We start from the raw sequence: 14400 nt of genomic DNA on the forward strand, positions 1-14400 counted from the left end.
TATTGGCAGGGCTGCTCTTGACAGGGTTTCGCTTGAGGCCGGCGTCAGGCAACAAAACGACACAAGTAGTGCTCGCTTGTAGTTGGAATCTGAACTAACCGCGTTGAATATTCGTTATGCTGAAATCACAATGGTTCAGTCGACTAGCATTTGTTGTGGTATGAACGGCTGCGAAATGATGTGGCACGCTCTTTGAGCGTAACCGGTAATAGTTTGATAAGAAAACAGGCACTGAACAGAGAAATTGCTACAATCTACAAGCTCTTCTGCGACAGAAGATTCTGAATACTTGAAAATTCATGCAAACACTTGGCTCCATATATATATGTAAATATATATATAAATATATATATATATATGTATATATTTCTCTCGCTCTCTAGCATTTTGACTCAAACGAAAAAAACACATGGTCCATTATGCATTCGCCTATTACGAGTTGAAAACCAAAGACACCTTCTTTTCTCTTGATCCGATGTACAGACCCTCCCTCATCCCCTTCTGAAAGCTTTGTGCAGGTAATGGCTTGCACTGCCTCGACAATCGGAGACACTGTAATCTTTGTTTACCTCTGCCATCTTGTTGCACTGCCTCATTGACTGGTTCATATTTCTTCAAAGAATATTAGGCCGTACAAAAAGTTTAGTAATCTTGAACCTGAGAAAGTATAACCGCCGCTTTATGCTGCACTAGCGAAAAGTAAAGCAAATAGTCACGTCTGAAAACAAAAGAAATGCAAACACGAGTGCTATGGTTACACTGGTAAAAGTGACTCAAAATTAAGAACAGTGGCAGCAGCAGAGTTTTCATATTATCACCGTCGCCATTTGCCAGAGGCAGCACTGCAACTTGATTACGTTGTAGTATATGCATAACACGTTTTATTGCACTGAGATTAGAATACATGGTGATTTACAGACTTCACATTGTGAGAAGCGAAATACTTCGTTATAAAGAAAATTTTGTTATAGAAAGGTTTGCTGGGGAGGGCCCGGATGCGGTCTTAGTTAATGATCACCTCTCGTCGGATAACAAGTTGCTCTTTGCTAAAGCATCATCATCATCAGCCTGACTTCGTCCACTGCAGGACAAAGGCCTCTCCCATGTTCCGCCAGTTAACCCGGTCCTGTGCTTGCTGCTGCAAATTTATACCCGCAAACTTCTTAATCTCATCTGCCCACCTAACCTTCTGCCTCCCCCTAACCCGCTTCCCTTCTCTGGGAATCCAGTCAGTTAACCTTATTGACCAGCGGTTATCCTGTCTACGCGCTACATGCCCTGCCCATGTCCATTTCTTCTTCTTGATTTCAGCTATGATATCCTTAACCCCCGTTTGTTCCCTAATCCACTCTGCTCTCTTCTTGTCTCTTAAGGTTACACCTACCATTTTTCTCTCCATTGCTCGCTGCGTCGTCCTCAATTTAAGCTGAACCCTCTTTGTAAGTCTCCAAGTTTCTGCTCTGTAGCTAAGTACCGGCAAGATACAGCTGTTATATGTCTTCCTCTTGAGGGATAGTGGCAATCTACCTGTCATAATTTGAGAGTGCTTGCCGAATGTGCTCCACCCCATTCTTATTCTTCTAGTTACTTCAATCTCGTGGTTCGGCTCTGCGGTTATTACCTGCCCTAAGTAGACATAGTATTTTACAACTTCAAGTGCACTATTACCTATCTCGAAGCGCTGCTCCTTGCCGAGGTTGTTGTACATTACTTTCGTTTTCTGCAGATTAATTTTAAGACCCACCTTTCTGCTCTCCTTGTCTAACTCCGTAATCATGAGTTGCAATTCGTCCCCCGAGTTACTCAGTAATGCAATGTCATCGGCGAAGCGCAGGTTACTAAGGTATTCTCCATTGACTCTTATCCCTAACTGTTCCCATTGTAGGCTTCTGAAAACCTCCTGTAAGCACGCGGTAAATAGCATTGGGGAAATTGTGTCCCCCTGCCTTACACCCTTCTTGATTGCTATTCTGTTGCTTTCTTTATGAAGCACTATGGTAGCAGTGGATCCCCTGTAGATTTCTTCCAGAATATTTATATATACTTCATCTACACCCTGATTCCGCAGTGTTTGCATGACGGCTGATATTTCTACTGAATCAAACGCCTTCTCGTAATCTATGAAGGCTATGTATAGGGGCTGGTTATACTCTGAGCATTTCTCTATTACCTGATTGATAGTATGAATGTGGTCAATTGTTGAGTAGCCTGTTCGAAATCCTGCTTGTTCCTTTGGTTGATTGAATTCTAATGTTTTCTTTACTCTGTTAGCAATTACTTTTGTAAATAGCTTGTATACTACAGAGAGCAAGCTGATCGGCCTGTAATTCTTCAAGTCCTTGTCATCTCCTTTCTTATGTATTAAGATGATGTTAGCGTTCTTCCAAGACTCTGGTACTCTTCCCGTCAGGAGACACCTCGTAAACAGGGTGGCTAGTTTTTCTAACACAATCTGTCCTCCATCTTTCAGCAGAACTGATGTTACCTGATCCTCACCAGCAGCTTTGTCCCTTTGCATGCTCTCCAAAGCTTTTCTGACTTCTTCTATGATTACTGGTGGGGTGTAATCTGGGTTACTGCTAGTTCTTATAGTATTAAGGTCGTGGTTGTCTCGGCTACTGTACAGATCTCTGTAGAACTCCTCCGCTATTTTAACTATCCTATCCATATTGGTAGTTATTTTGCCTTCTTTGTCCCTCAGTGCATACATCCGATTTTCGCCAATCCCAAGTTTCCTCGTTTCCTCTTCACTGCTTTGACGCTTCCTCCGTTTTTCAGAGCGTGTTCAATTCTCTCCACGTTATACCTTCTTACAACGCATACCTTACGTCTATTAATCAACTTCAAAAGCTCTGCCAGTTCTATTTTGTCTGTTGTACTTGACACTTTCATGATTTGACGCTTCTTAATTAGGTTCTTCGTTTCCTGGGAAAGCTTGCCAGTGTCCTGTCTAACTACCCTGCCTCCAACTTCCACTGCACACTCCGTAATATTACTCGTCAGATTATCATTCATTGTATCTACGCTAAGGTTGGTTTCCTCACTAAGAGCCGAGTACCTGTTCTGCAGCGACACTCTGAATTCCTGCACTTTCCCTCTCAGTGCTAGCTCATTGATTGGCTTTTTGCGTATCAGTTTCTGTCGTTCTTCCTTCAAGTCTAGGCGAATTCGAGACTGTACCATTCTATGGTCACTGCATCGTACCTTGCCAATCACTTCCACATCCTGCACGATTCCTGGGTGTACATTCATTATAAAGTCTATTTCGTTCTTCTTTTCGCCATTAGGGCTCCTCCATGTCCACTTGCGGATTTTCGTTTTCGGTAGAAGGTATTCAAAATCCGTCAATTATTGCGTTCTGTGAATTCTGCTAGTAGCTCTCCTCTGGCGTTTCTAGTACCGATGCCATAATCTCCTACTGCCTGGTCTCCAGCCTGCTTCTTCCCTACCTTTGCATTAAAGTCGCCCATCACTATAGTATACTGTGTTCATACCTTATTCATTGCCGATTCCACGTCTTCATAGAAGCTTTCAACTGAAGCGTCATCAAGGCTGGATGTAGCGCGTAAGCCTGTAATACCTTCATCTTGTATCTTTTATTCAGTTTATTTACAATACCTACCACCCTTTCATTAATGCTATAGTATTTCTCTATAATGCCAGCTATGTTTCTGTGAATTAGGAACCCCACTCCCAGTTCTCTTCTGTCTGCCAAGCCCCGATAGCAAAGGACGTGCCCATTCTGTATCACCGTATAGGCCTCATCTGTCCTCCTAACCTCACTGAGCCCTATTATATCCCATTTAGCACCCTCTAGCTCCTCGAATAGTACAGCTAGACTTCCCTCACTAGATGAGGTTCTAGCGTTAAACAATGTCAAGTTCAGGTTCCAAAGGCGGCCTGTCCGGATCCAGAGATTCTTAGCACCCTCTGCTGCGTTGCAGATCTGACCGCCGCCGTGGTCAGTTGCTTCGCAGCTGCTGGAGACTGAGGGCCGTGAGTTATTTGACGTAAGCATGTGGGAGATAGTAGCCAGATACTGCACCAGGGTGGCCAATCCTTCTCTGGTGAGGGAGTGCGTTCCCGGCGGTGTTTACCGGTGAGGCCGCACCCCAGGCCTCCTAATGTAACTTAGATGCACATTATATTTATTTTTATTTTTATTAGCTTTTTTGTGAATATCTCCGACAAAAATGTGCTTAACAAATTGCATTTAATTGTTGCCAAATAGCAGTTTTACAGCCACTAGCCCAGTTTTGTCACATTTCACAAATTATAACTTGATAACAACTGCTATAACTTCTTATAGCTTGTTAGCAAATGCAATACAGTAGGCAATGTTCTTGACTTATATCAAACAGAATTTTTTAAAAAAATAATATTGGCCTTTTTGGTAAAGCTTTAAAATCACAGCATATTTGGTAAATCACGTTCCCTCCAATTTCGATATATTAACAGTCTGCATTTTGTAATGACCACTTCTCACTAAAAAATTACCCGTTTCTGTTGGAATACACATATTTACCAGCCCACCAAAAAATTGCAGTTTCACAGGTTCTCTCATTTTAGGTGCATTACAGAGGATTGAAAAATGCAGTGCTAGAAGTTGTTCTAAACACTAAGTACTCGGACATACCTGGGGTACACCTGGCTTCCCTTGGCGAATCCCACAGTGGAGGTGGAGAGTTCCTTCTCACGTGCAATTCAGGCTCACTTTCAAATGAAGATGACCGTGCTTTAATTTTTCTGTACCGTATTCTAAAACCACCTACTGCCTCGCCAACAATCGAGATAAACCCAAGAGTCCGCGTGTACATCGCGTAATGCATCGCCGCGACCCTCAGTCTATCAAACGACAGCAGTTGCTCACGGCAACCTGCAGTTAAGTGACCTTTAGGAATACCTTAGGGGCGAGGTTGCGATCGGCGAACTCTGACAATATGTCGCGATGTGCCACACTCGAGTAACTAATGGTAAAACGGTGGGCAAATAGAAAGAATCCTAGACCTGGAGCCCAAGTTAAGACAACGAACCTCTGTGTGTGTCAGGACACTAGAGAACACGGGCCCCTTAGCCAAAGTTTGGCGCAGAAGCTGAAGCTTTTTTTGCTTGGTCCTCTCTCCGTTGCTCCAAAGTTTTCATATTTTATGAACACCCACGTTTTCATAAAGCTGGAATCAACAAACATGTCCATAATCCATTTTTGTCTTTACATCGACCTCAATCTAAAACCTACCATCAGGCACTGTTCTTTTTTGTGTCTGGCATTTGTAAATAGAATTCTAAAAGAGCAATAAACGAAGGCGCGATAGTCAATAAATGTGGAAGCGTTGTACTAGTCACACTTAGTTAGGTTATTGGTCTGGAAGGAAAACCAGCCCGTGTAAATCTGCGTTCTATATCCTGCGGACTAGACGAAGCAACGAAAGCGGGATTTCGTCAAGAGACGCGCCCCTTCCGAGCAGTTTTAAGATGTGCGCCCGGGTCATGATGTGGTGGCCGATTGCAGCGCTGTACAGATTAAAAAATAAACAATAAAATCATCTGCTTGCGTGAGCACATAGATAGTGGACGTAAGAATCGTGTAACAAAACAAAAAGAGCAAAACAAGCTCGCTGTCAATTTTCTTGCTGCTTCAGCGAAAGCAAAAAAAAGCATACAAAACACTCATCAACTCTTCACAAACATCAAGCATGGCACTCTTCCCAAACAAAATACATTAACGGAGAGCGCATTTTGGACCAAGCCCCACTCCGCCCGCTCTGGGCGGTATCGGCAGCAGTCACTAGCTCCGACAAGGCAGCAAAATCACCTTTGTAGAGGTCGCAGATATACCGTTCCAATAAAGGACATGTTACTTATTACATCCTTCTCCTAAACACGTTCGATCTCCGGACATTTCGCTCTATCTACCGCTTGTGTTTCACTTTTCCAGTACTAATGCGAAGACGCAATCAGAAGACGCAGTTCTTATATTTCTGCGCACCGTAGTGCCAGGTAAAATAGATCTGAAAAAGATATCTAGATTGTTAATCTGTAGCTTTCATGGTAAAAAGCTCTTGAGCGCATTTATTGATAGACGAGTGCGTTATACCAAGTTTCATTTCATCCCTACGTTTTTAACCATGTCAGTGACTATGCTGTCACTATAGTTCAGACCGACACAAGACTCGCGCGACTGCTGCTACGTTCGTACGAGCCTCGCTTCAGGTAACATTTTATATAAAAGTTTGATCTGGTCAAACAAAACGTCAGCTCGAAGCAGCAAACGCACCCGAAACAACGCGTGCCTTTTCTTCTTCTTCTTCTATCAGTTCTGCGTCATGCAACAGGTGGAGCAGCTGCGACTTAACCATAGTAGTGATTAAGGGTCTCACGTGCTACCTACACGTTAAGCAACTGTTGTTGCGATGCCAAACTCCAAAGTAAAGTGGTCTCCTGCAGCTGGCGGAGAGTGCCCGACGTCAATAAACTCCGCAACACACACGACAACACAAGAAACATAGCTGAATGTCTGCAAAATCGTGTCGTCACTCCCTTCGTAACAGACCATAAAGCATTGGCCAAATGCATCATCTAACAACTTATCGTCTTTCAGGAGGAAATCAATCCTCGACCGTGCCATTCTAGCCTGTCGGGGAGGGCCAGTCCTTTGAGCAATTCACACATTTTTTGTATTTGAACTGCCCCAAATCTGTTTTGGCACCGATGATCTTTCGGTACACCCCGAGACAGATGCCAGTACTCGGCACAAGAGTCCTCAAAGAGACAGTATGAATTAGTTCCTGTCATAGTAAGTAGCCTTGGGTATCTTCGAGCCCCGCCTCCGACATGGAAGGCTGCAGAAGCTGTCGGGTGACGTGGGTGCTGTATGGGAGGCTTTAGGGAGGGTGGAGGTGCCCTTGGGATCACTGCAATCACCCTTGTCAAGTCGCGAACGGTAGTGATTGACGATGAACTCCATCTTATTCAGGATCTTGTCGTCAGAATCAAGGTCTTTTTCGCGCAGCAGCTCCTGCAGTAGGGGCGATATCATGTTGGGCCGCTGAGATTTGGTCGGGCTCAAGTGGACCGCGCTTCTCATGGAGCCGGGTTCGGTGAAGAGGTCCGGCGTCAAGGCCGGTCTGGAAGAACCGCGCTGCCGGAAGGCCCACGTCTTGTTGCCGTCAGAGTTAGACCGCGGCGAGGTCCGGACTGGGGGCGGACTCCTCCACGAGCAGCGACCCGGGACGCCTCGCGTGAGGAACGCCTTGTCGGAAGTCATGCTCCCTTCACTGCTGTGAGACGTCGATCGGGGTAGAGTGGCCAGTCCGGCGTCCAGGGAACGACACCTTGCGTTGGGGTTAGGCGGAGTAGACGACTGTCGGACTCTGCCGTTGGTCATCGCCTGCTGCTTGACCATCTGTTGCTGCTGATGATGTTGAGGAATTGGCGACTTCGTTCCGTTTGTAGTCAGATTCTTCGAGCTCGTGGCCCGGTTGGGTGCGGCGAGGTAGGGAATCCTAGACTTGGCAGATGGTGGCGGAGGAGTCTGCCTGGACCCTACACAAAATATCGCATGTCTCGGAGAGGATGCCGTTCCGTTCGTCTTGACGGGAGAGGCGGAGGGCGAAGCGGACGATGCGTAGCTCTCGTCGGCCGACGCGGCGCTGCTGTCGATGACGATGACGTCGTGTGAACGTCCTCCCGCCGGGTCAGGTCGTTCTGGCGGCGCCATCTTCCACGGGGAGCTGCCGTTGGTGCTTCCGAATTCGCCCGGCTGTGGTGTGATGTTGCCTGTCTTGGAGATTTTTCGCGGTGAGCACTTCCGCGATCCTCCAGGTGTCTTGACGAACTCGCCTTCTGATGGCTCGCTGCTGCTGTCGGCGGGCACTCCGCAACCACCGCTGCTCGAGCTGGTCGAGTAGTCGCTGCAGTGCGATATTCTTGACGGTGTCAGGTCTCGGTCGTGGTCGCCGGTCAGCGAGTTGTTGTGCAGCAGGCCTCTGTGTGACATCAGTGGCGACATGCTGCCGTAAGAGTAGTTTGCTGCGGGAGGTCTATTGTAAGTGACCTGAAAAAAGTACCTTGTCTCAATTAATTCGTGGTTGACATATCACCTAATAGAAAGTCTGCGGAAAAAGGTTAATTCATACAAAAAGACGAAAAAGTCCCCTTTCATTGTCAATCTTCAAAAGCTTTATAGAGAATACTCAAGCACATTAGATATGTTACTTAAGTCCACTAAAGTAAAATACTACGAAGATAAAATAAAGCAAGCCAGAAATGAGTTAAGAAGCAGTGAAAAGCTGTAAAATATGTGCTTGGCAGGACCATGGTACATTAAGACAAGACCTTAATTTACACAGAAAATCGTGTGATCGAAAACTCATCTAACATTGTCAACTCTTTCAATGACTCATTCGGCATTGATATTTCTCAGTCGACAACATCCCTCGAATATACTTCCTCACGATTACTACATTCATTTTTTTTATCCAATGTCACCTGAAGAAGTGTTCAGCGTTACCAATGGTATTGGAATACAAGCGCTGGTCGCGATAAGTTTTCTGCTGCTGACATAAAACTGATAGCTCATTTGATCTGTGATATATAGTATTACAATATAATTCTTGTATTTCAGACTGTGGTTTTTCCAACAGCCCTGAAAAAGCAAAAACTATTCCCGTCTTTAGAATAGGCGACAAGCGTTTATTCTCGAACTACCGATTCATATCAATTAGCTCGATTTTCAGTAAAGTCATCGAAAAGCTTTTATGAAGGTATATAGACAATTTTCACAATTTTTCTGATAAGCAGTTTGGTTTTATTCCCGGTTAGTCAACTGAACTTGCCATGATATCTCTAACCGATCAAACTAAATGTGCTACTGACAACTGTTGTGTTGGTGATGTCTTTCATGACCTTTAAAAGCACTTGACGCTATTTCTCACGTCATTTTATTTCATAAATTACAGTCTATTGGAGTATCTGGCATCCCACTAATATTGAGTTGTAGCTATCTGCGTGATCGTAAACATTTTGTATATATCTCCGGTACCTTATTCAGCCCTAAATTCATCAACATCGATGTTCCGCAGGGTTCGAATTCGGGCCCACCTTTATTGTTAATTTACATCAATGATCTTCCTCATTGCCTCGCTCATTCGTCCTGCATTCTCTATACGGACGACACCACTGTATTAACGGCACATGAAGAGGTAGACTAAATCCCGTTGAAATTAAACACTGACCTGGAAAACATTTTAGGACGGTTTGATAGTAATAAACTAAAAATAAATCCTAAGAAGTCAAAATTTGTGGCATTTTTGTCATCAAATCGAATTATACCTAGAAACCTCTCTGTCTACGTAAGCGACTACCAAATCCGCTCCACTTTTAGTACAATGTTTCTCGTGGTCAAAGTTGACGAGCATTTAAAATTTAATTCCCATGTGCTACATCTTACGCGGACAGCCGCATATGCCATTCAAATTTTGCTAAAAGTTCGCCTTTTCAGTTTTTAAATATTGTTGTCAGTGTAAGACGCTTTCTTTCCAGCGATATAATCTTTTGGATTTCAACATGACAAGCACGTATGCCACTAATTTATCACCCATCTAACATCTTCAAAACCAAGCATTGAGAATAATACCGTTCAGTGGCTTAATGTGCAATGCATCATCTTTGCTTGTTCACACAACATTTTATCAGTTCAGAAGCTGGCCAAGTATTTTCTCGGCATTCTTATCTACAAATATGCCAATGAAAAACTTCCCATTCCTTTACTACACTCAAATAAATCTCCTCAGGTGTGATATACTCGTTTTTCAAAGGCTAACTATTTCCTTTTACCCAAGCCCAGGACCAATTATGCAAATATACCGTAAATAATTTGTCTGTATTCTTGTTGAAAACTTTACCTTTGGAGATAAAAAGTGGATCTCTTGTAATGTTTCAAAACAGCTTGCATTCGCTCTTACTAAATTCATAATGCTTATAATATACAAATAATGTTATTAGACTTTTTGTTCTTTGAAGCTTATCTGCATTTTTGTATGCATCGTGCGTATTTGTATGTTACATATATCAATTTATTTTCCTTAGCGTCATGATGCTTGCTTTTACAATGAGCGAATGTTATTCCATTTCTTGTTAGTTTTTTGTGCTTATCTGCGCATTTCGTACTCTTTTCTTGCTATATTGTACCTATTTGTACATTTATGCGCTCTAATATTTGTATCCCCACCACTACTTACTATTGCGTTCTAACTTTTATGAGTGATTTTTTAAGAGGTCTCACTCACAGCTTTGCAACTTTATGTCTTCCTTCTGTATTTATAATCAACACATGCAATGTATGACTTGTAATTTATATTTGATAAAATAAAAAGATCAAGTTTACTGCATAAAAATTTAACTATATATATATATATATATATATATATATATATATATATATATATATATATATATATATATTAAAATAGAGGTGTTGTACGTCGAAAAAGGTACAGACGCAGCTTGGCAGAATATGCTTTATCAGGCAGGTCTAGCTAATGGCGAGCGGCGTGCGCGAGCTACTACTGCAGCCACCGATCATCGTCGTCTTCTTCATTGCCAGCAGAGCGTCCGTTATTCATATTCAATAATTCATTACAATATATATACTGCATCAAAATTTAACAATATATATACATATATATATATATATATATATATATATCTATATATATATATTTATATGTATATATATATATATATATATATATATATATATATATATATATATATATATATATATATATATTGAAAAAAAATAATTTGTAGTTGACTGGGGACGTCGGAAAACACGTTGTGCGTTGGAATTGTGACGCGATCTCACTAGCGAATGATTATGCATGGCTTGGTAAAACTGTACTGATAGAAGTCTGAAGACGTGTACGGTAGCACACGGCAGGCCGCTCCCACAACGGGACTGTCTGGGCGAGACCTCCGCTGCATGGAAATTCCTCTGGACAGCCCAAAGCTATGCCCGTATGTCCGTACACAGCAGAGCCCCACTTGCTGGTCGATGCTATCTCAATACGATATATTGAGAGCACGTGATATATTGGATCCACCTAATAAGCACATTTGCGCGGCTGCTCGCAATTAGGCGTTTGTACTTGCCAAGCACGGGCCTCCATATCAGTTTTTTAATGCCCGGAAAGTGCCTCTCTTATGTCCCGCGACATGCGAAAGTTGCTCACCTCTAGCAGCGGAGCTCGTCTTGTTCAAAACTTGGGGTCCGGCTGAGTCGTAGCCCGTAGTGGCATTTACCTGCAGAGAGCGGGTAAATCTTATGGCCACTCTTACAACCACTCCATCTACTCTCACATCTGAGAACTACGCCCACTAATTTTCCTGCCACTTCTCACACTTTTACAACCACTTCTTGCAACATTATTCCCACTTCATTCAACACGCTTCATTCAACGCCACTACTCGTCATCAGCTTCGTTGTTTTGTAAGTGTCCGCCAAGCGAAGCTGGCTGAATTTATTCTTCGAAACTGAAAGTGTTTGCTTGAGAAGCCCAGCAATCCACGTGGTCAAGAATCCTCCGCTACGGAAGATTTACGGCTTATTTTAGTCTTCACGTTCAAGCCTAACCAGGCTTTATTTTATCACACTATTCCCGGCCTGGATTGGCTGCAACGTCACCACTTTATGCGTCCACAGGAAATTGAAATGACCACCTCATCGTTGCAGTAACACATTTCCTTCTAAGCATTCTATAAGTGCTATAGTTAAACAACAGATTACATTATTATTATTATTATTAATATTATTATTATTATTATTATTATTATTATTATTATTATTATTAATATTATTATTATATTTTATTATCACTATCACGGGCCCAGAGGAAGAAGTATTTGATATGAAACTTCAGGCCGACACAACGCAGAGATCTACAACCGCAAAACAATGTCCGCAGTCTGGCGTGCTCCGGTTCAACGTCAGCAGAAGATGGCATGCCCATTGTCTATTTTTTGCATGCTCTGAGAAAAGACGGTCCTGTCACATGCATTCACAGAGTTTCTCTCAACCAAGTTAAGAAAAGACCAGCATGAGGGCTATGGGGGCATTTTATATGCAATGTACATCGATATTCACTGTCGTGTACGTGCATGAACTAGCCCTTTACAATAATAAAAAGTCTTTTAATTAGAAATCCGAGTGTTGTAGTGGTTCAGCTCCCTGTGTTTGATATCCTTGCTTTTTGGCGATTCAATACCACCAAATAATTACGAGACACCCCGGGGTGACGGACAACAGAAATCTCGACCACCTGTAGTTTTCAACGTGCACTGGTCTCTAATTTAATACCTTAGCACCCTGTTTACTCAGTTCACCGTAAAACCTAAGCACTTTACTTGTATTTTGACGTTTTTCCCGCTGTATAACTTATCATTTATTTCAAAACGTCAAATTTTCATTATTGAAGACAATCTTCAAAGAAATAGCTGCAATACTGTTACAGCGATGGGCTAAAAAGAATAAAAAGAGAACAATAAAGCCAGTAGAAGCTGCCTCGATGTTTTATTATCAGTAAGCAAGTTCTTGCTGTAAATTATACAGACTCGATCCGATAAACAGAAGTGGCGTGCTTTAGCAGCTACGCCATGTTAAACCCTACGTAACGCATTCTGTGTTACTTGGACAACGAAGAGCCCACTCTAGCGTTAAGCAAACTTATATTTGCGCCTCGGCATTCTGCGAGTATGGCTACGCCAGCTTTTATGCATCGTCATTTGCACATGTCACTGCCACTGCGCACGTTGTGTGCGCATACCCTTCAGAGGCTATAAAAAGCCTCGCTCCCAACAAACGTTGTTCACTGTTGTACATTCTTGTCTGTACGCTTCAAGCTTGTCGATCAATACAACAAGATTGACCATCCTACCGGGATTATGATTAAAAACCAATAAAACAATGCACACACAAGCGTACAGTGACGTTGAGAGCCCGCCAAATCGCATACAGAGCAAAATTTCCGCTCACCTACCAGAAGCGGAGCGTCGCCGTCCTCGACCGATGGCCTCTTCTTCTTCTTCTTCTTCTTCTGCTTAGCCCGGTGCCTCGTGAGAAGAATCTCAGCTAATGATGATAATGATGATGATGATCCTTGTTATTCTGGCCCACACCCACAAAGAGGGAATCGGCCAAGAACCTGGCGGCGGGATCTTTAATTAAATGACTTATGGTTTTGCAAACACAAAGTAATTTTGGACTGAAAAATTGTTATACAGAAAGTAAAGCCAAAAATCGAAAAATGAGTATATCGGAGCAGGGAACATCACACATCGGTGAATTTTAATCGTCTTCGTCGTCTTTGTCGTTTTACCAAAATGAACAGTCTGCGTTTGATAATTTCTTCTGTAGTGGGGGGGGGATAAATATTCACTAAATACTCCGGCACATTCGTCACTAAAGTCTGAAATAAACGAACTTAAACGTATTTATTGAATCAAGTTGCCCCGTTCTATTCAACAACTCGAATTGTTCTTCCGGAAGGCGAAAGTTTTGCGCACCCGGCTCAGTTCTTCGTTTTTTAACAGTGGAGCTCACCGAAACCCTCTTGTGGCATTAATAAAACAACTGTAATCACAATGAACGGCCTCTATCTTATATGGCATCTCTCGTTGCCTACCAACGCTTTGGAGGAATCAAAGTAGGAGAGGAAAATAGAAGTGGGTTGGAGGAACACAAGAGACAAATAAAACGAAATATTGTTCGCGTATTTGCATGCTTTCCTGCAAAGGACGTCGAAATAGGATAGTCTCCTGTCTGGAGAGATAGAAACAATAACCCGTTTATTAGAGCAGATCTGTGAGTGGGATCCTTAGTCCGGGATCCAATTACCTCGGGCCGCCGTCCTCGCACGTTTCACGAGCGCCTCTTAGGTCATCGGATCCGAGCTGGACCCTTGGGCCTTGGGATCCTTCAGACTCTTGCATGTTGTGTAGTGTCCTGGGTTGCAAATGGAGGTTGTGTGGACATTCCCGAATCATCTGGTTAAGGTTGGCTGTTTTACTGACGCAGAACCTGCAATGAGGCGTGTGTGTGTCGGGATCTATCTTAGACAGTATGTATATATCATGAATCCTAGGACAGGAACTGTAGGAGACGCCGCGCTACCTTTGATTCCTTACTGAGGTATGGCCCAGGGGGCGGAAGATTGTCTTTCTAGTCTTTGGTGTTGCGGAATTCCTGAGTGCTGCGCGATATTTGGCGTTATCTGGCAGTAATATGAAGAAATGAATTTCTTTAGAACGGAGAGCTACTGGTGGGTGACAGCACCGTGCCGTTTCAGCGAAGCGTATAGGGAACAACTGCTATATTGTTGATAGCAACCATGGTCAGCGTAGCGT

General features: G+C 43.1%; 1 protein-coding gene across 1 annotated transcript; it reads right to left on the minus strand.

Moving 5' to 3' along the window:
- Window positions 1-6713: 6713 nt before the first annotated feature.
- Window positions 6714-13986, minus strand: LOC142775499 (uncharacterized). The gene is made up of 3 exons (XM_075876937.1): window positions 13892-13986; window positions 13035-13107; window positions 6714-8053 (listed from the first exon to the last, which is right to left on the minus strand). The coding sequence occupies exons 1-3, from the start codon at window positions 13984-13986 to the stop codon at window positions 6779-6781; spliced, it is 1443 nt and encodes a 480-aa protein (XP_075733052.1). The 3' UTR covers window positions 6714-6778.
- Between the last annotated feature and the right edge of the window lie 414 nt (window positions 13987-14400).

The sequence above is a fragment of the Rhipicephalus microplus genome, chromosome X, assembly GCF_043290135.1.
Source record: "Rhipicephalus microplus isolate Deutch F79 chromosome X, USDA_Rmic, whole genome shotgun sequence".
NCBI classification, from domain to species: domain Eukaryota; kingdom Metazoa; phylum Arthropoda; class Arachnida; order Ixodida; family Ixodidae; genus Rhipicephalus; species Rhipicephalus microplus.